Source organism: Sapajus apella, unplaced genomic scaffold, assembly GCF_009761245.1.
Source record: "Sapajus apella isolate SASKATOON/1434 unplaced genomic scaffold, GSC_monkey_1.0 scaffold143, whole genome shotgun sequence".
NCBI lineage: Eukaryota > Metazoa > Chordata > Mammalia > Primates > Cebidae > Sapajus > Sapajus apella.
In genome coordinates, this window is record NW_022437083.1 from 954,299 (window position 1) to 980,287 (window position 25,989).

At 39.8% G+C, this 25,989-nt stretch overlaps 1 protein-coding gene and 1 long non-coding RNA gene across 12 annotated transcripts in view; both read right to left on the reverse strand.

Annotated features, from left to right (window-relative positions):
- ULK4 (unc-51 like kinase 4) overlaps window positions 1–25,989 on the reverse strand; it is a 630,679-nt gene that overhangs the window by 278,293 nt on the left and 326,397 nt on the right. For 9 of the 11 annotated variants that reach the window (XR_004264542.1, XR_004264543.1, XM_032264293.1 and 6 more), the window contains one exon: window positions 24,881–24,986. The exons of the other annotated variants lie outside the window; for them this stretch is intronic. Coding sequence is in view for 7 of the 9 variants with exons in the window: in XM_032264293.1 (XP_032120184.1) it covers window positions 24,881–24,986 (106 nt within the window). In the remaining 2 variants the exon portion in view is untranslated. The remainder of the gene's footprint in view (window positions 1–24,880; window positions 24,987–25,989) is intronic. 11 annotated transcript variants of the gene reach the window in all.
- LOC116540680 lies at window positions 9,158–19,379 on the reverse strand. The gene is made up of 2 exons (XR_004264548.1): window positions 14,134–19,379; window positions 9,158–13,824 (listed from the first exon to the last, which is right to left on the reverse strand). It is a non-coding gene; the product is annotated as an uncharacterized LOC116540680 (long non-coding RNA).

Genomic DNA, 25,989 nt, shown 5'->3' on the forward strand with positions numbered 1-25,989 from the left:
AAACTAGGTGTTGATGGAATGTATCATAAAATGATAAAAGTTATATATGACAAACCTACAGCCAATGTCATACTGAATGGGCAAAAGCTGGAAGAATCCCCTTTGAAATCAGGAACTAGACAAGGACACCCTCTCTCACCACTCCTATTCAACATAGTATTGGAAGTTCTAGCCAGAGCAATCAGGCAAGAAAAAGAAATAAAGGGTATTCAAATAGGAAAGGAGGAAGTCAAATTGTCTCTATTTGCAGATGACATGATTGTATATCTACAAGACCCCATCGTCTCAGCCCAAAATCTTCTCAAACTGATAAGCAACTTCAGCAAAGCCTCGGGGTACAAAATCAATGTGCAAAAATCACAAGCATTCCTATATACCAATAACAGACAAACAGAGAACCAAATTAAGAGTGAACACCCATCCACAATTGCTACAAATATAATAAAATACCTAGGAATACAACTGACAAAGGATGTAAAGGACCTCTTCAAGAAGAACTACAAGCCACTGCTCAATGAAATAAGAGGACACAAACAGATGGAGAAACATTCCATGCTCACCGTTAGGAAGAATCAATACTGTGAAAATGGCCATACTGCCCAAAGTAATTTATAGATTCAGTGCTATACCCATCAAGCTACCTGTGCCCCTCTTCACAAAACTGGAAAAAACTATCTTAAACTTCATATGGAAGCAAAAGAGGGCCCGCATAGCCAGGTCAATTCTAAGCAAGAAGAACAAAGTTGGAGGCATCATGCCACTTGACTTCAAACTATACTACAAGGCTACAATAATCAAAACAGCTGGGTACTGGTACCAAAACAGCTATATAGACAGACAGAACAGAAGAGAGGCCTCGGAGGCAATGCCACACATCTACAACCATCTCATTTTTGACAAACCTCACAAAAACAAGCAATGGGGAAAGGATTCCCTGTTTAATAAATGGTGTTGGGAAAACTGGCTAGCCATGCACAGAAAGCAGAAACCGGACCCCTTCCTGACACCTTACACTAAAATTAACTCCAGATGGATTAAAGCCTTAAACATAAGACCTAACATCATAAAAACCCTAGAATAAAACCTAGGCAAAACCATTCAGGACACAGGCACAGGCAAGGACTAAAACACCAAAAGCAATGGCAACAAAAGCCAAAAGAGATAAGTGAAATCTAATTAAACTTAGGAGTTTCTGCACAGCAAAAGAAACTATTATTAGAGTGGACCACCAACAAACGGAATGGGAAAAAATTTTTGCAGTTTACCCATCTGACAAAGGGCTAATATCCAGAATCTACAAAGAACTAAAACAGATTTACAAGAAAAAAACAAACAAACCCATTCAAAAGTGGGCGAAAGAAATGAATAGACACTTTTCAAAATAAGACATTTATGAGGCCAACAAACATATGAAAAAATGCTCAACATCAGTGGTCATTAGGGAAATGCAAATCAAAACCACATTGACATACCACCTCACACCAGTTAGAATGGCGATCATTAAAAAATCTGGAGACAACAGATGCTGGAGAGGATGTAGAGAAATAGAAATACTTTTACACTGTTGGTGGGAGTGCAAATTAGTTCAACCATTGCAGAAGACAGTGTGGTGATTCCTCAAGGACCTAGAAATAGAAATTCCATTTGACCCAGCAATCCCATTACTGGGTATATATACAAAGGATTATAAAGCGTTACATTATAAAGACACATGCACACGTATGTCCACTGCAGCACTGTTTACAATAGCAAAGACCTGGAACCATCCCAAATGTCCATCTATTATAGACTGGAAAAGGAAAATGTGGTACATATACACCATAGAATACTATGCAGCCATAAAAAACGATGAGTTTGTGTCCTTTGTAGGGACATGGATGAATCTGGAAACCATCATTCTCAGCAAACTGACACAAGAACAGAAAATCAGACACCGCATGTTCTCACTCATAAGTGGGTGCTGAACAATGAGAACACATGGACACAGGGAGGGGAGCACCACACACTGGGGTCTGTTGTGGGGGAATAGGGGAAGGACAGCGGAGGGTAGGGAGTTGGGGAGTGATAACGGGGGAGAAATGCCAGATATAGGTGATGGGGATGGAGGCAGCAAACCACATTGCCATGTATATACCTATGCAACAATCCTGCATCTTCTGCACATGTACCCCAGAAACTAAAGTACAATAATATATATATATATATATATATATATATATATAAGAAACTATATTTTAAAAAATGAAATTTTACTAAATACAGAAGTATAAAATATTAGCTAATGAAATATGGGTTTTTTTTTTCTAGAATTATCTTAAAAAGCTTAAAAATAAGAACCCTTAAAAATCACTACAACTTTAAGGAAGGAGAGCACAGGAACTGCTGTTAGAACACATTTAAAAAGACAGGGTTTGGAAAACTGAGCTGAAATGCCTGGGACCATCAAGGAAAATTAAGTCCAGGCAGTCAGGGAGCTGCACTTGGCCCTTTAATCATGAAAGACTTAAATGATTATTCTGGTGGTATTAACTATGGCCATTGAGTGCATTGAAAGATTGGTGAGACTTCATCCAAAACCAAACAGAACTGTACTTGAACGCAACTTTACTGGTCCATTGGAGCTACCCCACCTAAGCTGCCCCAACGCTGGCAATGCATTAACCTGTATCACAGCCCAGCCTACAGCTGAGCTCTCTCCCAACCTACAGATAAGAGTCAAGATAATAGATAATTTTTGTCTCAATTCACTGAGTTATGGTGGTTTGTAATTCAACAGCTGATACAACTTGAAAATAAACAACTTGAATTAATAATAACTGAATACATTCTCCTCAATAATGAAGTAAAACGAATGTTAAAATCAAGGAATGCTCAATGTTTTGGCCGATACTAGAACAAGGGACAGTTACAATATATAGGTAAAGAAATAAACATGTTTCTCATCAATAGTTAGCTGAAAAAAATCAGTATTTCTAGCATCTTAAATGTAAGATATTACAAGACACCAATTGTGATACTATTATAATTTAAACTTTACTTGTATATAATGCCGTAAGGTATTTTATTCCTCCTATAGGTAAACTGAAATAAGACAAATACTGTTTAAGTAGTTCCAAAGAGGAAAACCAGAATCAAATAGAGTAAAAATTACATAGAAGCAATTTCAGTTCAATAGAAAGACACACTTTATAACAGAATTTTCCAAAGGTGGAGCATGCTGCCTTATAGGAAAAAGGGTTTTCTAACCCCAGATAGACTCACACAGAAAGCTCTCAAGATGACAGAATACAACAGATTCCAGTCAAGTGGGAGCTGAGTCTACTGCAATGGTTTTCTAACCTAGATTATGATAACAGCCTCACCTGGGAAGCTTCTAGGTGCTTCTCTGAATCTGCTTCCCAAATCACTGGTCTAATCTATACAAGTTAGCCAACCAGGATAGATAGGTAGACAGTCACAAGTTACCAAATGATTTTAATGCTTTCAAATAGGTTTTGACAAAAACGAACCTGTGCACCCTGACCACACCAGCAAGTTCTGCTGATTTTTCTTACTGCTCTTCCCAGCACTTCATCTACTGCAACTACACATTCTACTGACTGCTCCTGATATGCCAGTTCTTATTCTCTTCCGCTAGGTATCTGCATGGGCTTCCTGCTTCACCATCTCAAGCTTTTATTTCACAATCACCTTCACCATGAGTCTACCCAGTGTAAGACTTCAACCCCCACTCCCATCCAGATACCTCATATTCCCTTGCTTCATTTGTTTTCTCAGTATTTATTACCTAACATCTTGTGTCATCTAACATAAACTTCTCATCTATTAATTTTGCTTGTTGTTTTTCCCCCCACCAAAATGTAAGCACCATCAAGGCAGGGATATTTGTCAGTTTTAATCATTGCTGTATTCTTTGCACATAGAACAATGCCTATCATACTAAAATATTTGTTCAATGGCTTAACGAACTAGATCTGAGGTAGCAAACCCTACATCTGGAATAAAGTTTCACTGGGACGTAATCACACATTCATTTACATATTGTCTACATCTACTTTTTGTGCTACACGAGTGCAGTTAAATAGTTGTATCAGAGACTATATGGCCCATAAAACTTAAAATATTTCTTGTCCAGACTTTTACAGAATAAAATTTGCCAACCCCTGAACTAGATGCACTGATCAGAATGTCATGCAGAGTTCTGATTCCAAATTTCTAGGTAACCGTGGCAAATTAAAGACTGCCACGTACTCTTTGTGGTTCCTGTCATGAGGAGCTGGAGTCTCTTTCTCCACCTGCTGAACCCAGGTGGCTTAGTGATTTCCTTCAGCCAATAAAATGTGATGAGAGTAACATGAGATTTCCAAGCCTAAGCAGCAAGAGGCCTTGCAGCTTCCCCTCAGGTCGTCTTCGAATCCTGCCACCATGTTTAAAAGCCTGAGCTAGCCTCCTTAAGAATAAGAGATCATGTGGGGAGAGAGGTCCACCCCATACTGCAGCTCCAAGCATGTGAGTGAGCCCCGCTGACACCATGGAGCCCAGACCATGCTGCCGAAGCATGCAACAGTGAGCAAGTAAGTGTTACTCTAAGTCATTTGGCTTCGGATGGTTTATTATGTAGGAAAAGTTATTTGACATAGTAAGACTTATTATGGTTTTTAGATTAAATCCTTAGATTTTCCCGTTTTCCTTCATACATCTCCATACTGTGGGAGCAGCAGCCTCAATCTCAATTTATTTATTGACATGTGATGTCCCTGTTACTTCAGTTAAATCACAGTTTAATAACAAAATTTTATGAACATATTGACGTGTGAAGATTTGAGAGTAGTTTGGGAAGTGTTTGAATTAGTTATTGGACAGAGGTTGGCAAGCCGTGGCCTGTGGGCTAGCCACCTAGCTTTGTACATAAGATTTTATCAACACGAGTCACGGAATTCTTTCACAGATTCTCTGTCACTCATCTTCATGCTATGTTGGCAGAATTAAGTAGCAGCAACAAAGGCAATATGGCCCACAGGCCTTAAATATTTACTATCTGGTCTTCTGGAGGAAAAGTTTGCCAGCCCCTGCTGTACAGAATTATTTTGAATGTTATTCTTAAAAGTAAAGAAACATAAGACAGCAATCTAGTATACTTTATCCCTGAAGCCCAAACAATCATTAGAGTGATCTTCGGTCCTTAAGTACCAACTTAGACAGTTTAATAATAAGCCTAATAAGAAGTGAGTAGTTTGATTTCTGACACTCCATATAAACCAATAGAGACGAACGTATTTTCTTTAAATGCTTCTTTGGAGGTGCTACCGTGTTTTGGTGCTGCAGTGCGTTATGTAAATCCATTATTCTGACAGTTCTGCTGGTAAAAGTGAAGCTGGAATTAATATCCATTATTGAAAGGTCATTGCACAGGGACGAGCGAGCAGCCAGTTTTAAAATGTTAATAATGGATACATTTCAAATAGAAACAAAGATCTTACTTTGTTTTATAATTATTTCTCTAAATTTTATTTAAAAGAGAAAATGTTTAAGCAAAAAAAAACTAAACTATATAATGCATTTATATGCTGATAACATCAGTAAATCTACTTACCAGTATTTCTGTAGTTTGTCACATGTCAACAGATATGAACTGAGACAACAGATACTGAACCGAGGTCCTTACTGATATTGCCATACTTTGCTGACTCTAAGATGCCACTGATCAGAAGGAGAATAATTCACAGACCATTAAAAATGCTAATTACAGCGTGTTGCATACTTTATCACTTAGAACTTCACCTTATACTCAATGCAAGTGCTGAGACTCTGATCTATGAGAAAGTTAATTGACATAGTAAGATTCATCATGATTTTTAGATTAAATCCTTGGAGACATATATAGATGTATAGATATAGATAAAATAGGCAATATATGAGAAAAAACCATATCAAACTATATGTGTGTGTATATATGTATGTATTCACACATACACAAAAGGAAAACATAAGTAAAGTTAATTGGTTAAGTTATTCTAAAAAGTTCTCCCACTTTGGAGCCTGATTCTTCTCATTTTTCAACTAAGAATTCTCAGTGCTCACCTTTTTCCACACCCTTTGTTCCATGAGGATTGGTGGATGAGGACGCTGCTACAACATCGTCTGCTGAGGTCCCTGGGTTTTCTTCCAGGGTGCTCACAGCCATCGCGCATGGTTCAACGTGCACGTTCTAGCAGCAATAATTACGTCACGACTCCTACACGGAGAGCAGTGGCTGATGTAGTGATTTCAGAAATTCCACAATATGAGGAAAAATAATGTGTGCCTTAGAATTCAGCCATCTAACAACCTACCGCTACCTCTTGGTGTGGACTGCGGATGAAGTCAGTGTGACAATGACTAATACAATGCGATGACGAAGCACTTAAAGCAGAGAACAATCATTTCTAGTTCTTCACGTACGTTATTATAGCATCAGTATTAGAAATAGCACTGGATGTTTGAAATATGGAATTTAATTCCGTATAAAATGCAATGAATATACAAACCAATGACTGAGACAGAATTGATCAAAAGCAGATTTACAGCCAACTTCATTCAAACCATGTACACTCAATGCCCACACAGTGGCAGGTGACCTGAGACTCGGCATGTGGCCATGCTCCATGAGTCTATATACACTCTGGGTTTACAAACACACATAACATCTTTAACCAACTTCAGAAAAACAAGCTCACACATTTAGCAGCCAGACCTGGGTGCTCATCTTACAGCGTGGACTCAGACTGCTCAAGCCACATGGGCCTCCCCTCTGCTCTGCAATCCTCCAGCTGGGGCTAGGACAGGAGTCTCACCCCAATGTACTCCCGCCTAGAAAGCCCCACACTCTTCCTGGCCCCACCAGATTCACAGTCCGAACACCCTCCTCAGCCTTAAGACCATCTGGAGTCATCACATGTCTCTACTCATGCCGTAGCAAGGAGCTCAGGATTCTCAGGTCACGCCCCCTTCTCCTGCACATCTCTTTCAGATGGTACATCCCAGCACTCCAGCTCCTGACCCCTTCCACTGTGACCTTTGGAGCTCATGGTCAGTTACCAACAAAACCCCTCAGGTTGTCCACCTGTTTTCTGTATGTTTCTCTTACCTTCCCACTCTTATCTGAAACTGCCTCTCTCAGGACTGTGTCTCCTCTGCAGGCCCTTTCAAGTGATGAGTCTTTCTTCTCACATTCTGCATTCATTGCTGGGCTTTGGTGATGTTGCCACATTTCTGTTATTATACTGGGAATTGGCAAACCTTTTCTTAAAATGCAATATAGTAAATATAGCTGACCCTTGAAAAATGCAGGCGTTGAAGATGCCAACTGCCCTCCACACCACCCAGCCAAAAATCCACTTATAACTTTTGACTCTCCCAGAACTTAACTACTAACATCCTATAGCTGACTGGGAACCTTACTGATAACATAATTGATTAACACATTTTGGGGTTGATTTTGCATTTATTACTAACTGTATTCTTCCAACAGAGTAAGCTAGAGAAAAGAAAATATTATCAAGAATACCACAAGGAAGAGAAGATAGATTTACTACTCGCTGAGTATAAGTGGATCATCATAAAGGTCTTCAGTCTCCACGCCTTCCCACCAAGCAGGCGGAGGAGGACGGAGAGGAGGGGCTGGTCTTTCTGTCTCAGGCGGCAGAGCCGACAAGGTGGAAGAGGTGGAAGGGCAAACAGGAGAGGCAGGCACACTCAGGGTAACTTTACAGAAAAACGTCTTAATTTCTGTCTGACTTTTGCTCTTTCATTTCTCTAAAAATGTTTCTAAACAGTACGAATCCTTCTTCCACCATTCGCTTTTGTTTCAGCACCATATAAAAAAATGTCCATGTTATAAAAGAAGTCAAAAGCAGTCTTGAGTACCTGGAACCCGTCTTCCTGTCGGATTGTTTAATGCCAATTTGTTTTCTGACACTGCTGCTTACACACCTTCTTCCTCACCATCTGTCAATAGTTCAGAAGCACCCCTCTCCATCAAGATGCCTGCTTTAAATTCCCCTGCCGTGGTGCCTGTTAGCTCTTGAATTTCTCCAAGATTCATACCTTGAAACCCTTCGCCCCCAACCTTTTTGTTTGTCTGCCAAACCCACAATCTCAATTTCCCTGATTGCTCTGCTGTAAATCCTGTGAAGTCACCACATCTGGACACAGTTTTCTCCAGCAGGAATTTATTGTTTGATGCTTGATTGCTTTTATTTATATTTTTTATTTTTGTTTTTTGAGACAGAGTCTTGCTCTGTCACCAGGCACCAGGCTGAAGTGCAGTGGGGCGACCTCGGCTCACTGCAACCTCTGCCTCCCGGGTTCAAGCGATTCTCCTGCCTCAGCCTCCAGAGTAGCTGGGACTACAGGCGTGTACCACCACGCCCAGGTAATTTTTTTTATTTTAGTAGAGATGGGGTTTCACTATGTTGGCCAGAATGGTCTTAATCTCTCAACCTCGTGATCCGCCTGCCTTGGCCTCCCAATGTGCTGGGATTACAGGCGTGAACCACGCACCCGGCCAGTTGATAGTTTTTATGGCTTTTTCTACAACAGTGGCCTCTTCCATGGTGTAATCCTCTCAGACTTTCATGATATCCTCTCTATCAAGGGTTCTTCCATAGAAGGAACCATTTTCTTTGAAAATCTTTGACATTTTCAAACCCTTTTTATAGAGTACATGTGTAATGAGCCTAAAAAGTCCTTATGAGGCATGATCTAGAGGCTGAATTGGAGACGTTGTGATGGGGGCAAGTAGACCATGCTGACACCTTCTGTGCTGAGCTCACAGGTCCTGGGTAGCAGGAGCATTTCCAATATCAAAAGAACTTTAAAGGCAGTCCCTTAAAGGCAAGGTACTTAGTGATTTCAGATATAAAGCATCAACGGAATCAATCCAGAGAACGTGTTCTCATTGCCCAGGCCTTCTTGTTGTATAACCAAAACACTGGCAGTTAGTGTTTTTTCCCTTCAAGGTTTAGGGGTTAGCAGTTTTATAAATAAGGCAAGTCCTGATTATAAACTTAACAGCATTTGCACAAAACAGTAGAGTTGGTCTGTCCCTTCCTGCCTTAAATTCTAGCGCTCCTCTTCCTTATTAGTAAGTGTCCTTTGTGGCATTTTTTTTTTCCCCAAAATAGGGCATTTTCATCTGCATTAAAAACCTGTTCAGGCAGATATGCCTTCTCATCAATGATTTTCTGAATGGTGCCTGGGAACGCCTCTGCTGCCTCTTGGTCAGCAGAATTTCCTTCTCCTGTTTGTTACACTGACATTTTCAGAGCCAAACCTCTTTCTGAAATTATCACACCGTCCTTTGCTGCCATTAAATTCTCCAGCTTTAGATCCTTCATCTTCCTTTTGCTTTAAGTTGTCATGTAATGACTGCTTTTTCTATAATCGCATTAGAGTCTACAAATATGCCTTTCTTCCAGTAATCTTGCACCAGCGTAAAAGCTGCATCTTCAATGTGAGATTACAGACTAGATCCCAAAAAGTTTTCACGCCTGTCGGTGTGGCCACAGCAGCAGCATCATGAATTTCCTTTCCTTTTCCTCCCACCCCCTACATGCCCCTTACACTGGATTCATTTATCTTGAAATGGCAGGCAACAGCTGCAAACGTCACTCTACAACACACGTCAAAGAATTCAACTTTTTATTATAACGTCTTGACTTTTCGCTGCTTCTTGGGGGCACTTTTAGCATCACTAGTGGCATTTCATATGGGTCCCATGGTGCTATTTAAGGATTACGGTATTACACTAACCACAATGAGAAATATAAGAGAACCCTGACAGATCCTTTTTACCATGATATGCAACTCGCTAGAGACAGTGCTGCTCATGGGAGATGATCAACATCACGAGATATGTTAGATGCGTCTTACAACGCCTCAGCCCAGCACATGTGCAACAGGAGGTAGCTACATTATTATTATAGCAGTAAAGTATGTATCACAGCTAATTTTACGCAGGTATGATTTAACACTGCGTTTTTACATTTGTTTATATTTCTCCCGTAAATGTCCTGTGTGGAATTTATGGAGAAAATGACGCCATATATGGCCTAGAAGCATGTGTATGCATGAGTTTTGATAAAGTTTAACTTTTCATTTTATGTATTTTCTTTTATATATTTAAAAAAGATACGAACTTTAGATTTGTATCTATTTTATGGCAGTCAATGATAACACAGACTAGTATCCACATAGATTTTATGCATTCATGACATATCTTTTTCTTAGTTTTTTTTCAGTATTTCTAGGCTAGGTGGTTTTTCTGTGAGGTTTTACAAATTGTCATAAATCTTCTAAAATTGGTCTGACATATTTACTGAAATAAATCCGCATATAAGTGGACCCGTGCAGCTCGAACCGTGTTGCTCAAGGGAGCAACTGTACTTTCGGCTTTGTGTGCCATGCAATCTTCATCTCAACTATTTAATACTGCCATTATAGCATAAAACCAGCCATAATGAATACTCAAATCAGCGGACATGTCTATGTTCCAAGAAAACTGTATTTGTAAAAGGAAGCAGCTGACAGCAGGCTATAGTTCACTGAATCTCAGATCACTAGCCTGAACCCCCTACTTGCTCTCCCCAAGATGCCATCGTCCTCACACTATGAAATCCCTCCACCTTATTTTCCGAAATTCACTATTACCCCACCCCCAGCACTACTACTGCCACAATTATTTGTGTGGTTTCTACTTCACTCCATAAAACCTAGAATGTGTCTAGGTTTTGTGAAAACTGAAGCACATACATTTGGGGAACAGGGATGGACTATAGGAAGTAAACAAAATTAGGAATGTTAAATTGCCCCTGTATAAACAAGGACCCCTGCCACTTAAGCTTCACTGGCTTCATGGTAAATCCACCTGTGGTCCCTCAGGAACTCTGACTCTAACTACTGAATGCAAAACTTTAGTTGCTACCTCCATCACATTACAGACAATCCTTTCATGCCTGACCTTGCAACTGCCGAAGCTCCCGTCCTCCTCTGGGACTTCTGTCCTCCAACCCATCTGTTATATAATCCCATGCTTTCATGAGCCAGGAGCTACACGCCTCTGTCATCTCAATTTTAGGCATCTGACTCCTCATCCACTATCTCGGCCAGTCAATAGAATCTCTAAGAATCTTAAAATCATTGTTCGACAGTATCCTAACTGTCAGCCAAAGTTGGAGAAGAGACTATTTTGAAGAAGTTTACGGGTAGGATTTTTGTTTAATGGAATAAACAGCAGTAATTTACAGCAAACAAAGTTTTTAATTGAATTGTATCATCAGAAGCACCTCCAGCTTGACAGGGACAATTCTTTTCAGAATGCAAAGAGGTCTCAAGGTCCCCTAAACTTCTACGGACAGGAATCAGGCTGAGAAATCTACTCAACTACAACTATGAGCCATTATTATTAAAAGGAAGAAGGTTCAGAGAGCGTAAAGAAGAGCCACAGAGAAGCATCCCCAAGGAGCAGAACTTTGCCTGAAGTAAATCATATTTCTCCCGTAGAACAAAGAGAACTTGCCATCAAGTTTCCAACACTGCCATGGATCAGTGACTGTCAGGTGCCATGTGTGTCTGTGGTGGTGTTTCTTTCTGTGTCTCATCACTGTAGTCGGGGAATGGGAAGGAGCGATGGTCTGTGTCCTTGGTTCACAGGTCATCAAAACTGAAAGGAACAATATTTAAGGAGCTGCACCTGAGGATAGGTACCCAAGGAGCCTCATGTATATCTAGATTTAATTTGGATGGCAAGAACCTTGGTTAGGAAACCCAAAACTAATCCCGTAAGATGAGATCTGGGGGTGTTAGAACAATGTTGTACTGTGTGTGGAAAAGCCAGAATCATTAGGGGATGGGGAATACATTGCAGTATCTGATCTCCAAATACAGTCCTCTGGGTTATTTTCTTGCATTTAATGAACTATCCCTGTTTGTAGTCACATTCTCTGTGGGATGTTTGTGATTACTAATCCAATCTCTTTGTTATAAGTTTATTCATTTTTTCTATTTCTTCTTCAGTCAGTTTTAACAGTTTGTCTTTCTAGAAATTCCACCTAAGCTATCTAATTTATTGGCATACATTTTTCCATAGTATGCCCTTATAATCCTTTTTATTTCTGTGAGGTCAAAAGTGATGACCTGTTTTCATATTAGCTCTTTTTTTCTGTCAAGTTCAAATCTACCATTGACCTTCTTTAGTAAACTGTTCACTTCAGTTATTCTATTGTTCAACTTCAGAATTTCCGTTTGATTCATTTTGATAATTTCTGCCTCTCATTGATATTCTCTACTTGGTGTGACACCATTTTCACACTTTCCTTTCAGACATGGTTTCCTGCAGTTCTTTGCAGATACTTATAATAGTTGATTTAAAATCTGTCTAGTAAATCCCACACACTGGTCCTCTCAGAAACAGTTTCTTTGCCTTGCTTTATTTCCTGTGTATATGCCATATTTTCCTAGTTTTGCTTTTTGGCATGCTTTGTGATTTTGTTGTTGAGAACTGAACACCTTGGATGATATAATGCGTCAACACTGGATATCCGACCCTCCCACTGAGGATATTTGTTACTGCTGTTTTATTCTTGTCTGTTCAAAGACACTTTTGTGCTAATACTGTAAAGTCTATATTCCTGTAGCGTCTGGCCACAGAAGGGTCTGTTCATTTAGCTCAGTGGCCAGCTAACGACTGGCCAGACATTTCCTTAAATGCCTTAAATCAGTAAGTCTTTCACCCTTTGCCAAAGAGCTGTGTATATGTGTTGCAGCACACCTCCAACATTTAGGCAATTTACAATTCTGCACAGGGCCTCAACATTGGCCAGAAGAGAGAGACGGGGTCCTCTTCAGGTCTTTCTTGGTCATATGTACAGCCCTATGCATGAACATAGGCTTCTATATTCCCCAGGAATACATTAAGTGTTTTGCAAAGTCTCCAGTGGATATTTCATTCCCTACAACTTCCTTTTAAGTTTCTTGACAAACTCTTCTTTGCACCAGATGGTCTCTCAACTTCAAGCTATGATGTTTAAAAATCGTCAATGATTGTTTGCTATCAATGCCAGTAGTATTGACTTTTCCCCTCAGATGAGCTCCAGCTCAGGGCAAATAGTGACAATGACTTATGAGTAGGGTTTTTCCAGGGAGGTATGAGACAGGTCAAATTGTGGCAATGTTCTGGGAGTGACATTTTTGTGGGGAGGGATCCAAATCCAAGTGGCCCATTCCAGAAGCTTCAATTCTGCTAGTTTTCACAGTGAAAGTGTTTACGAAGTTGCTAATTTTCAAGGCTACATGTGGTATGAAAGAGACAATGGGGTCAGATTAAGTCACACTGGCACTGCCTCACTGTTCTTACCAAGACTCATCCGTTTTCCTTGTTTTGTTGCAATCCGGTGATAACTTGGTAATTGACAGAATTCTGAATATTAAATTTCACAATTTACCCAGTACTGGCTTTATTGTGGGACAGATTATGGAGGTTCTCAATCCACCTTTCTGGAAGCCCACCTAATCCATTTTATTTTAAGTAATTACAGAGTAACCAAAAAAAGGTATTCTTTCATATTTAACCACATTTGCATTCTCTCTTGTGTACGTCATTTCTTACTCTAAATTTGAGTTTGCGTTTTCATCTGGTATTCCTTTGCTTTAGCCTGAAAAACTTAATTTAGCATTTCATGTAAAGCAGGTCTGCAGCTGATAAATTTTCTTAGCTGTCATTTATGTGAAACGTCCTTATTTCAACCTCATTTTAAAATATATTTTCTGGAGATATAAAAATACAGACTGGCAACTTTTTTTTTTTTTTGAGACGGAGTTTCACTCATGTTACCCAGGCTGGAGTGCAATGGTGCGATCTCGGCTCACCGCAACCTCTGCCTCCTGGGTTCAGGCAATTCTCCTGCCTCAGCCTCCTGAGTAGCTGGGATTACAGGCACGCACCACCATGCCCAGCTAATTTTTTGTATTTTTAGTAGAGACGGGGTTTCACCATGTTGACCAGGATGGTCTCCATCTCTTGACCTCGTGATCCATCTGCCTCAGCCTCCCAAAGTGCTGGGATTACAGGCTTGAGCCACCGCGCCCGGCCCAGACTGGCAACTTTTAAAATGGTTTTCTGCTTTTCTGGCCTCCGCTATTTCTGACCAGAGGTCAGCCACCATTTGTATTGTTCATTACACTTTACATAATATATAATTTTTCTGTAAATATTTTCAAGATTTTTATCTCCAATTTTTAGGAGTTTGACTATCTTGTGCTTAGATGAATTTTGTTTATTTGCTTTTTAATCTTCCAAGGGTGTTCTGACATTTCTAAATCTGTAGACAAACATGCTTTACCAAATTTGGGGATATCTTGGCCACTACTTCTTTAAATTCTTTTTTCTGCCCCATTCTCTCTCTTCTGTTTCTGGGATTCCAAGTATACATATATTAGAATCCCTGAAATTGTCCCATAGGCCAGAGATGCTTTTTCATTTCTTTAATCTTTTTTTTCCTCTGCCCTTCACATGGAAAAATTTATATTAATCTTCTATGGTTTTTAATTTGCCGAAAAGCTCAGCCGGGGATTTTTTTTGTTTTAAATATTGAACTTTTTAGTTTGAGACTTCTATGTGGTTCTTCTTTATAGATTCATTACTCTGATGAGATTTTCTACCTCTTCACATACAATGTTTACTTTTTGGCTTTGAATATATTTGTGTAGTTGTTTCAAATTTCTGGCCTGTTAATTCCAACATCTGGGTAATCTTGGGTTTTGTTTCAGCTGATATTTTATTATGAGTAATATTCTTCAAATTCTTTCTGTATTACCTCAGTTTTGGTTTCTCCTAGCCACTGTGAATAATATGCTGTGGGGAATCTGGATTATGTCACCTGCTTCTTAGTGGTGACTTTTGTTCTGGTAGGCAGTCAAATGCCTAGTGGTTTGTTTGACCCCAAAATGCTTAGTTTTATTCTGTTAGGACAGATTTATATTGATTTAATCCTTAGACGAAGGACTTAGCCCTGACTTTAGGACGTGACCCATATTCTAAAGCAGGTCTATAGCGGCCCTTAATGTCGGGCTAGTTTTACGCACACTCAGGTGCACAGCAAGGACTGCTACTGTGGTGCGGCTGGAGTTCCAACGTCTTTCATCACTGCCCATCATGCCAGTTCAGCTCTCAGCCTTCCAACTCTACCTCTGCAAGGCCTGACATGATCTTGCTCTGTGCAGGTACAGCCCAGCCTTCACCAAAAACCTGTGGAAAACTCCGTAGGTTTCTGGGCTCCGTTCCTCTATGAAACTCAATCCTCCCTTAGGCCCTGCCCTGTGAATCCCCACTAGCGCACATCCCTAACCACTGCTCTCCTCCTTCCCAGCTCAACAAGGCCTCTGTTTCTACCTGGACTCTACTTACCGCCCTGGGCCAAAAAAAAGAAAGGCCAGAGTGAACACAACGTTCACCTCATGTGTTTCACTTCTCCCAAGGACCACAGCCCTATTCTGTCTATGTTAAAAGATGTTTTCCTGCTTTTCTGGCCTCTGTTGATTTTGACAAGAGGTCAGCTATCATTTGTATTGCGTGCCCTCCTCGATGTCATTACCAGTTTCTCTATGAATACTTTCAAGACTTTATTTTCCATTTTCAGGTTGCGTGAAAACAGTTGCTTCACATGCTCTGTTGAGTTTTACTGTCACTAACAGTGGAAGGCCTGCCTCTACCAGTCCCTGTCATGAGAGAAAGCCAATATGCATCTTTTCAGGAGCACATTATAAATCGTGAAAATTGAATAGAGAAGGCTCAAGGTAATTTCAATACATTTTAAAAAGTAGAAATGATACTCCCAACATTTGCTGATCATAGTGCAGTAAAACTACAACTGTCTGGGAGGCTTTCAGGGTGGCTGACTAGAGGCACACACACGTTTCCACGAGGAAGGACCAAAACAGCAAGGAGATAATCATGTGTTTCGTAGAGCATTTAAGAGAGAACCCCGGGATTCAGCAGGGAAGGGACAGAGAACATCCGAGGCACAGAGAGAGAGAGCAGTGAGGCAGCCACTGCTGCCGAGGCAGGATCAGCTCGGAGTCCGGAGAGGCTCCCCAGTGTAGGGACAGTAGTCCACACTCCCACTGGGGACCCTTAAAGCCCTAGCCGTGGGAGAGCCACTCTTCTCTTACAGGCCCTGAGACTAGCAGAGTGAGCTGCCTGGAGTCTGGGCAATGGCACTGCTCAAGACAGGGAATTCACACTGGGTCCCAACATTCCCCTAAGACCCAAGCAGCTGCAGAATGGCATTTTGAGCACCCAGCTCCCACCAGACCGCATTTTGCCATGGGGCCCAACATCCCCTAAATCTCTACATCCCTGGAGACCTGCTGACATCCCTCAGTATCCACCCAGAGGGTTGCAGCAATGCAATGCCAGCTGGAACCACGATGTGGCCAGGTTCCAGCACTCTAGCCCATGCAGTGTCCCACACCATGAAAACAAGCTGGGGAGGCTGCTCCTGGGACAAACGGAGCTGAAACATGCACTCCCCAGAGTCTGAGAGTTGCCTCCCTGCCGCCTGGGGATGCTGCCACCAACAGCAACCCTGCACCCGCCCTACCCCACAGTCAGAGGGCTGCCATGTATGTGCAGGTGTCTTCAGTGGGCCTGGACCAGCCCTCTAGGATACCACCCCAGGGCTTGAGAATAGGCTCATCTTGCCCACTGCTGCTGCCACTGAGCACACCACACAGGAACCTGCTCCACCCACCATAGCCTGTGCCCATGTGCACCATTAGAAAGTCTGAGGAAAGGCCTGCTTCACCTGGAGTCACCCCTCTAGGTGTCTAAGCATACCTCCCAAGGGCTGGGGTTCATCTCAACATGTCTGTTGCCCCAGGCACACATACGCACCATGAGGCCTGACATGGGACCCAGCCCACCCCAACCCCCACTGCCCCTGAATACTGCCTGGGGGTCTGGTGACTAGCCCACTCCACCTATCACCCTGAACAAGCACATAAATCATCAGAAACCCTGACAAAAGACAAATCCTACCTGCCACCAGCAGCCAAGCACACTGTTTCAGGACCTGGGGATTCTCCTGCTCTATCCACCCATACATGCTACCTTGGGGCCTGGAGACTGGCATGCTCAGAACATCATTACCACTGCTAGCATCAGCATATGCCACGTGGGAGCTGAACAGTGGCTGGCATCTCCATCCCCCAGCAAAATGTAACCAATGCCTCCATTAACTACCACATCCTAAGCCACAGAGGAAATCACAGGTACCACTGATGCCGACTGCAGTCAAATAAATCATACAGAAACTATACTACTGCACAAGCCCAAAATCAAAGCTGAAGTGCCCTACTCAACCAACACTACATATACATCTACAGGAAAAGGTCTCGCCCTAAGAAACCTAATCTGAAAAACAGGAAGAAGTGCCAGTTACACAAGATGCATAGACATCGACGTAAGGACACAAGAAAAATGAAAAGGCAAAAAAAAAAAAAAACAATGACACAACCAAAGGAAGAAAATAATTATCTAGTAATAGATTCCAACAAAAAAGAATTCAAAGATATTTGTAAAAAAGTCAAAGTCATGACATTAAAGAGGCTCAGTGAAACGTAAGAGAATACAGATGAACAAAACAAAGGAATCAGAAACATAACTCATCATCTCAATGAGAATTTCAACAAAGAGACAGCTATCACTAAGGAGGATCAAATGGAAAATCTGGAACTGAAGAATTAAATGAATGGAATAAAAATTCAAGAACTTCGATAACAGACTATATAAAGCAGAAGACAGAATTTTAGAAATTGAGGAAGGGTCTTTGAAATAATCCAGTCAGATAAAAATAAAAAATGAAAAAAGCTTCTATAATATATCAGACACCATAAAGAGAGCAAATATTCAAATTCTGGGTGTTCCAGAAGTAGAAGAGATAGAAAACAGCATAGAAAAACTATGTGATAAAATAATAGCTAAAAAATTCCTAAGTTTTGCAAGCTCTTTAGACTACAGAAACAGAAACCTCAAATATTCCAACACAAATACAACTCAAAAAGGTCTTCTCCAAAGCACATTCTAGTCAAACGGTCAAAAATCAGAGTAAAAGAGAGAATTCTATAACAGTAATTTTTTTAAAAAGTGTCAAACTACATATAAGGAAATGATCATCAGCCTAACTGGATTTCTCAGCAGAAGCTCTACAAGTCAGAAGACAATTGGATGATATATTTGAAGTGCTAAAAGAAAAAGAAAACAGCAGCAAAAACCTGTGAGCCAAGAATACTATGTCCAGCAAATCTATCCTTCAAAATGTAAGATAAATAAAATCTTTAGCAGACAAATAAAAACTAACAAAGCTCATCCCCATTAGGCCAGACCCACAAAAAAAAAATGCTTAAAGGAATCCTACATATGGAAGGGGGAAAAGACAATATTTATCATCACAAAAGTATAAAACTTGCTGGTAGAACAGATACAAAAATTAGATGGAGAAAAAACTCAAATGTGAGCAAAACATAAAGACTAAGTAGCTATTGTTTAACTACAATAAAAAATAAAAGAGAAAGAAACAAAAGATATGCAAAACAACCAGAAGATAAATAACAAAATGACTGAAGTAAGTCCCTACCTATCAGTAATAACCTTGAATGTAAATGAATTGAACTATCCACTTAAAAGGTATAGACTAGCAGGATGAATTTTAAAAACCATGAACCATCTTGCTGCCTACAAGAAATGTATTTCACCTCTAAACATACATATAAACTAAAGGTATGGAAAAAGACATGCCACGTGAACAAAACCCAAAAACAAGCAAAAGTAACTACATTTATATAAGCTAAAATAGAACTCAAGTCAAAAACACTAAAAACAAAGTCATTACATAATAATAAAGGGATCAATTCAGCAAGAGAATATAACAATTTAAAATATATATGTACCCAATGCCACAGAACCCATATACATAAAGTAAATATTAGAGCTAAGGGGAGAGATATTAATAGATGTTAATACAACAGTTTGGGATTTTGACATACCACTCTCATTATTAGACAGATAATACAGACAGAAAAATCTTCAACAAAACATTGGATTTAAACTCTACTTTCGATCAAATGGACCTAACATACATTTGCAGAACATTTCATTCAACAACGGAAGAATATGTATCCTTCTTGTCAGCACATAAAACCTTCTCCAAGATAGACAATGTTAGGCCACAAAATGAGTCTCAACAAATTTTTAAAAATGAAAATCATACGAAGTATCTTATCAAAACATAATGGAATAAAACTAGAAATCAATACCAAAAAGAACATTGGAAACTATGCAAATACATGGAAATCAATATGCTCCTGAATAACCACTGGGTCAGTGAAGAAATCAGAAAACAAAACACAAAGAAAAAGTCACTGAAACAAATGAAAACTGAAATAAAACATATCAAAACGTATGAAACACAACAAAAGCAGTGCCAAGAGGGAAGTTTACAGCAATAACACATCTACATTAAAAAGTGGAAAGATTTCATGTAAACAATCTAACAACATACCTAAAGAAACTACAAAAGCAAACCAAAACCAAAATTAGTAGAAGGAAATAATAAAGGTCAGATTAGATCTAAAAAGAAAAAAAGAGACAAAAATGTATAAAGGATCAACAAAAATGAAGTTTGTCTTTTGAAAAAACCACTAGCAACACTACAAGAAAAAAAAGAAAAAGATCCAAATAAACAAAATCAGAAATGGAAAAGGAGACATTACAACTGTTACTATAGAACTACAGAAGATCATCAGAGACGATTATGAGCAGCTATACACTAACAACCTGGAAAACCTAGAGAAAATAGACAAATTCCTAGACATATGCAACTACCAAGATTGAATCAGAAAAAATAGACCAACGATGAGTAATGAGTTGAACCAGTAATAATAATAAATCTTACAGCAAAGAAAAGTCCAGGACCAGATCACTTCACTGCCCACTTCTACGAAACGTTCACAAAAGAATTAACACCAATTCTCCACCAACTATAGAAAAAAAGTGAAAAGAAGATAATTCTCTCTAACTTATTCTACAAGGCCAGCATTACCCTGATACCAAATCCAGATAAGAATACAACTACTACAAAAAAGCCCTACAGGCCAATAGCCCTGATGAACATAGACACTAAAATCTTCAACAAAACACTAGCAAACAGAATCCAACAGAACATGAAAAAGATAACACACTGTGACCAAGTGGGATTTATTCCAGGGAAGCAAGGGTGGTTCAACATATGCAAATCAATCAATGTGATAAATCATCTCACAGAATGAAGGATAAAAACCACGTGATCATCTCAAAATATGCAGAAAAGGTATTTAACACAGTTCAGTATGTCTTCATAATAAAAACTCTCAACAAACTAGGCACTGAAGGAATATACCTCAATATATAATTATAAAGGCCAAATATGATAAACCAACAGCTAACATCATGCTGTATGGTGGAAAGCTGAAAGCCTTTCCTTCAAGAACTGGAACAACTCCTATTCAACATATTATTGGAAATCCTAGACAGAGTAATCAGGGCAGAGAAACAAACAAAAAGGCAGGCCAACATTCAAATACAGGAAATGCAGAGAACATCACAAAGACATTCCTCAAGAGAGCAACCCCAAAGCACATAATCGTCAGATTAACCACAGTTGAAATGAAGGAAAAAATGCTAAGGGCAGCCAGAGAGAAAGGATGGGTTACCCACAAAAGGAAGCCCATCAGACTAATGGCAGATCTCTCAGCAGAAACCCTACAAGCAAGGAGGAGAGAGTCGGGGCCAGTATTCAACATCATAAAAGAAAATAATTTTCAACCCAGAATTTCACATCCAGCCAAACTAAGCTTCGTAAGCAAAGGAGAAATAAAATCCTTTATGGAAAAGCAACTGCTGAGAGATTTTGTCACCACCAGGCCTGCCTTACAAGAGCTCCTGAAGGAAGCACTAAACATGGAAAGGAACAACCAGTACCAGCCACTGCAAAAATGTACCAAATGGTAAAGACCATCGACACTATGAAGAAACTGTATCAACTAACAGGCAAAACAACCAGTTAGCATCAAAATGGCAGGTTCAAATTCACACATAACAATATTAACCCTAAATGTAAATGGGCTAAATGCCCCAATCAAAAGACAAAGACTGGCAAATTGGATAAAACATCAAGACCCATCAGTGTGCTGTATTCAGGAAACCCATTTCACATGCAAAGACACACATAGGGTCAAAATAAAGGAATGGAGGAAGATTTACCAAGCAAATGGAGAGCAAAAACAACAGGGGTTGCAATCCTAGTTTCTGATGAAACCAACATTAAACCAACAAACATCAAATGACAAAGTAGGTCATTACATAATGGTAAAGGGATCAATCGAACAAGAAGAGCTAACTATTCTAAATATATATACACTCAATACAGGAGCACCCAGATACATAAAGCCAGTTCTTAATGACTTACAAAGAGAATTAGACTCCCACACAATAGCGGGAGACTTTAACATCCAACTGTCAATATTAGACAGATCAATGAGACAGAAAATTAACAAGGATATCCAGGACTTGAACTCAGATCTGGACCAAACTGACCTAATAGACAGACATCTAAATAACCCTCCATGCCAAATCCACAGAATATACATTCTTCTCAGCACCACATCGCACTTATTCTAAAATTGACCACAAAATTAGAAGTAAAACACCACAGCAAATGCAAAAGAATGCAAATCATAACAAACAGTCTCTTATACTACAGTGCAATCAAATTAGAACTCCGGATAAAGAAACTCACTCACAACTGCACAACTACATGGAAGCTGAACAACTGGCTCTTGAATGTCGACTGAATAATGAAATGAAGGCAGAAATAAAGATATTGTTCGAAACCAGTGAGAATGAAGACACAACGTACCAGTATCTCTGGGGCACATTTAAAGCAGTGTCTAGAGGGAAATTTATAGCAATAAATGCCCACCAGAGAAGTGAGGAATGCTATAAAATCAACACCTTAACATCACAATTAAAAGATCTAGAGGAACAAGATCAAACAAATTCAAAAGCTAGCAGACGGCAAGACATAACTAAGATCAAAACAGAACTGAAGAAGACAGAGACACAAAAAACCCTTCAACAAAATTAATAAATCCAGGAACTGGTTTTTTGAAAAGATCAACAAGATAGACCACTAGCAAGACTAATAAAAAAGAAAAAGAATCGAGTAGATGCAATAAAAAATAAAGGGGCTATCACCACCAATTCCACAGAAATACAAACTACCAGCAGAGATTACTACAAACAGCTCTATGCATATAAACCAGTAAATCTAGAAGAAATGGATAAATTCCTGGACACTTACACCATCCCAAGACTAAGCCAGGAAGAAGTTGAATCCCTGAATAGACCAATAACAAGTTCTGAAGTTGAGGTGGCAATTAATAGCCTACCAACCAAGTAAAGTCCAGGACCAGATGGGTTCACAGCTGAATTTTCCCAGAAGTACACAGAAGAGCTGGAACCATTCCTTCTGTAACTATTCCAAACAATACAAAAAAGAGGGAATCCTCCATAACTCATTTTATGAGACCAACATCATCGTGATACCAAAACCTGGCAGAGACACAACTAAAAAAGAAAATTTCAGGACAACAGCCCTGATGAACACTGACACAAAAATCTTCAACAAAATACTGGCAAACCGAATCCAACAGTACATCAAAAAGCTCATCCATCACAATCGAGTAGGCTTCATCCCAGGGATGCAAGGCTGGTTCAACATATGCAAGTCTATAAATGTAATTTACCACATAAACAGAACCAAAGACAAAAATCATATGATTATCTCAATAGATGCAAAGAAGGCCTTCAACGAAATCCAACAGCTCTTTACGCTAAAAATTCTCAATAAACTAGGTATTGATGGAACGTATCTCAAAATAATAAAAGCTATTTACGACAAACCCACAGCCAATATCATACTGAATAGGCAAAAACTGGAATCATTCCCTTTGAAAACTGACACAAGACAAAAGTGACCTCTCTCATCACTCCTATTCAATATAGTATTGGAAGTTCTGGCCAGAGCAATCAGGCAAGAAAAAGAAATAGAGGGCACTCAACTAGAGAAAGAGGATGTCAAATTGTCTCTATTTGCAGACGACATGATTGTATATTTAGAAAACTCCATCATCTCAGCCCAAAACCTCCTTAAGCAGATAAGCAACTTCAGCAAAGTCTCAGGATACAAAATAAATGTCCAAAACTCAAAAGCATTCCTATTCACCAATAACAGACAAGCAGAGAGCCAAATCATGAGTGAGCTCCCATGGAAAAATTTTTAAGTTTCATTATTCCTATAGAGAAAAGCATCACAGAGCTATCATTGATATCGTACTGCAAAAAGAGAGCACCAGTCAGATGATTTCACAAAGAAATTCTACTGAGCTTTTAATGAGTAGATAATTTCAAGAATATATGAACTTTCCAGAAATACAGAAAGAGGAAAAAAAATTTTTTAATAAGGCAATATAGCACTAATATTAAAATCTGGGCAAAGAATGTGTTTCTTCCATCAAAAATGAACAAACAAAATCACAGACCAATCATACCAATCAATGGCACACTATGGTGTTCCGCCATGATAAAACTGCCTAACAATGCATTTCTCAGAACACATGGCTGTAGTTATCTAGAATTGTCACAGTACAGACATGCATAAGATATAAAGTAAACTACTGTCACCTCATCCAGTTTCATTTTCCAAGGTGCTTTTGGTCATATCTGTTCTTATTTTGATTGGCAGTCTCATGGGGTTCAAATATTTGTTCCCTCCAAAACTCATGCAGACCCTTAACCCCCGTTAAAATGACATTAAGAGGATGGGAAACCCAACTATGGTATTAGAGGTGAGAACTCTGAGCAGCAGTTAGGATTAGAGGAGGTCACTAGGAGGGGACATCAGTCACTGCATAAGAGGAGGAAGAAAACCCTGAGCCAGCGAGCTCAGCCCCTCACCATGTGATGCCCTGCCCCACCTTTGGACTCTGCAGAGTCTCCAACAGCAAGATGGCCCTTGCCAGATGCAGCCCCTCAATCTTGGGCTTCCCAGCATCTAGAACTGTACAAAAGAGATTTCTTTTCCTTTCAAATTACTCAGTCTCAGGTATTCAGTTACAGCAACAGAAAACAGATGAAGACAGAGACCAATCAGTCTAAATACTGTGATTACACTTCTGTTTCTTGGTTTGTCATCTTTAAGCAATGCCTACTGACTTTATGCCATTAAAGAGAATAAATTAACCTAGAGAAACCATCCCACACTTCCAACTTTTGCTAGTGATTTAAAAATTAAAAAATATCTGCCGGGCGCGGTGGCTCACGCCTGTAATCCCAGCACTTTGGGAGGCCGAGGCGGGTGGATCACGAGGTCAAGAGATCGAGACCATCCTGGTCAACATGGTGAAACCCCATCTCTACTAAAAATACAAAAAATTAGCTGGGCATGGTGGCGCGTGCCTGTAATCCCAGCTACTGAGGAGGCTGAGGCAGGAGAATTGCCTGAACCCAGGAGGCGGAGGTTGCGGTGAGCCGAGATCGCGCCATTGCAGTCCAGCCTGGGTAACAAGAGTGAAACTCTGTCTCAAAAAAAAAAAAAAAAAAAAAAATCTGAAAAATTATTAAAAATTATTAAATATCTATTTTGACTCATCAACTTTAAACAGTACTTCTAGACTCTATGCTAGATAAGATGAAGAAACTTACAAATAGGCAAAACTTGATCAGAGAGTAATTCTATGAAGCATTTACCTTGTTCATAAAGTAGCTTCATATTCGAATCTTTGCAGGCAACTAGATTGTTGAGCAATGCAATCACACTTTGCATGGTGTTACCCAGAATGCTCTCCTGATGCTCCTGCAATAGATCATAATTTCCATCATAACCACACAGAAATACAGTCACATCATCATAAAGACAAATGAGCAAACGATCTCCATTGCTTCATTCTTTGCACAAGGTTAAATTATTACCTTTTTGCACTTTAATGGCCATATTTTTCTGTGTTAAGGCAAATCCCATCAGTGAGTTAAGTGAGCTGGGAGGGACGGTAACTCACTCAGACACCAGTGCTGCGGCACGGACTCCCCTGCCCTTCAGCTGAGGGACCCTACATGGTCCTCCACGCTTTGGGTGGGCGGCAAACGAATTCAAGTATGTAGAACTCAGAAGGCCATGCTTGAAGATGAGTTTGAGATCACAAAAGAAAACTACTTCAAGCAACTGTTTCTGCAGTTTCAATGTTATCTTGGTCTGGTATTTCCCCACTTTAGTACATTTGATCTGATTTATATCACTGCTTCCGCACAATAAACTACATGTGGACCAAAAAGAGCGAATTGTGAATTTTGCTTTCCTTAACACTTAGCATCACATGGTAGGGAGTAACTGAGGTCCTAGGGAGAACGGAAAATGAGTGATTCTTTAGTCTTAATTTCTCATTTTAAAGGCACAATAATTTCTTGGTAATTTTTAAAGGGATTTACAAACAACTTGCTTTTCTTTTGTTCCCCTTTTCATTGCTATGAATTTTTTTTAAAAAACTTAAGCAATTAACACAGATTATAAATGCAATTATTGAATTTCATATTATTCAAAAATAAAGAGGAAGTCTTTGCAGTCTGGAACGAGGATGAGGCAAGAGAGACACAGGGTGAAAATGTGAGGTGGTGCTCCTCCCAGTTCCCGTGAGCACCCACCGAGGCTGAGGGCTTGCCTCACTCTCAGTCCTGTGTCCATTCCCCAGGACTACTCTGCTAGTAACTAGTCCAACCCCGAAAAGCAACCAGCATGTTCATTAGTAGGCTTGATCTAGACCCTTTCCTATTCATCTTTTCCACCCCTTGCCCACAGAGAAACA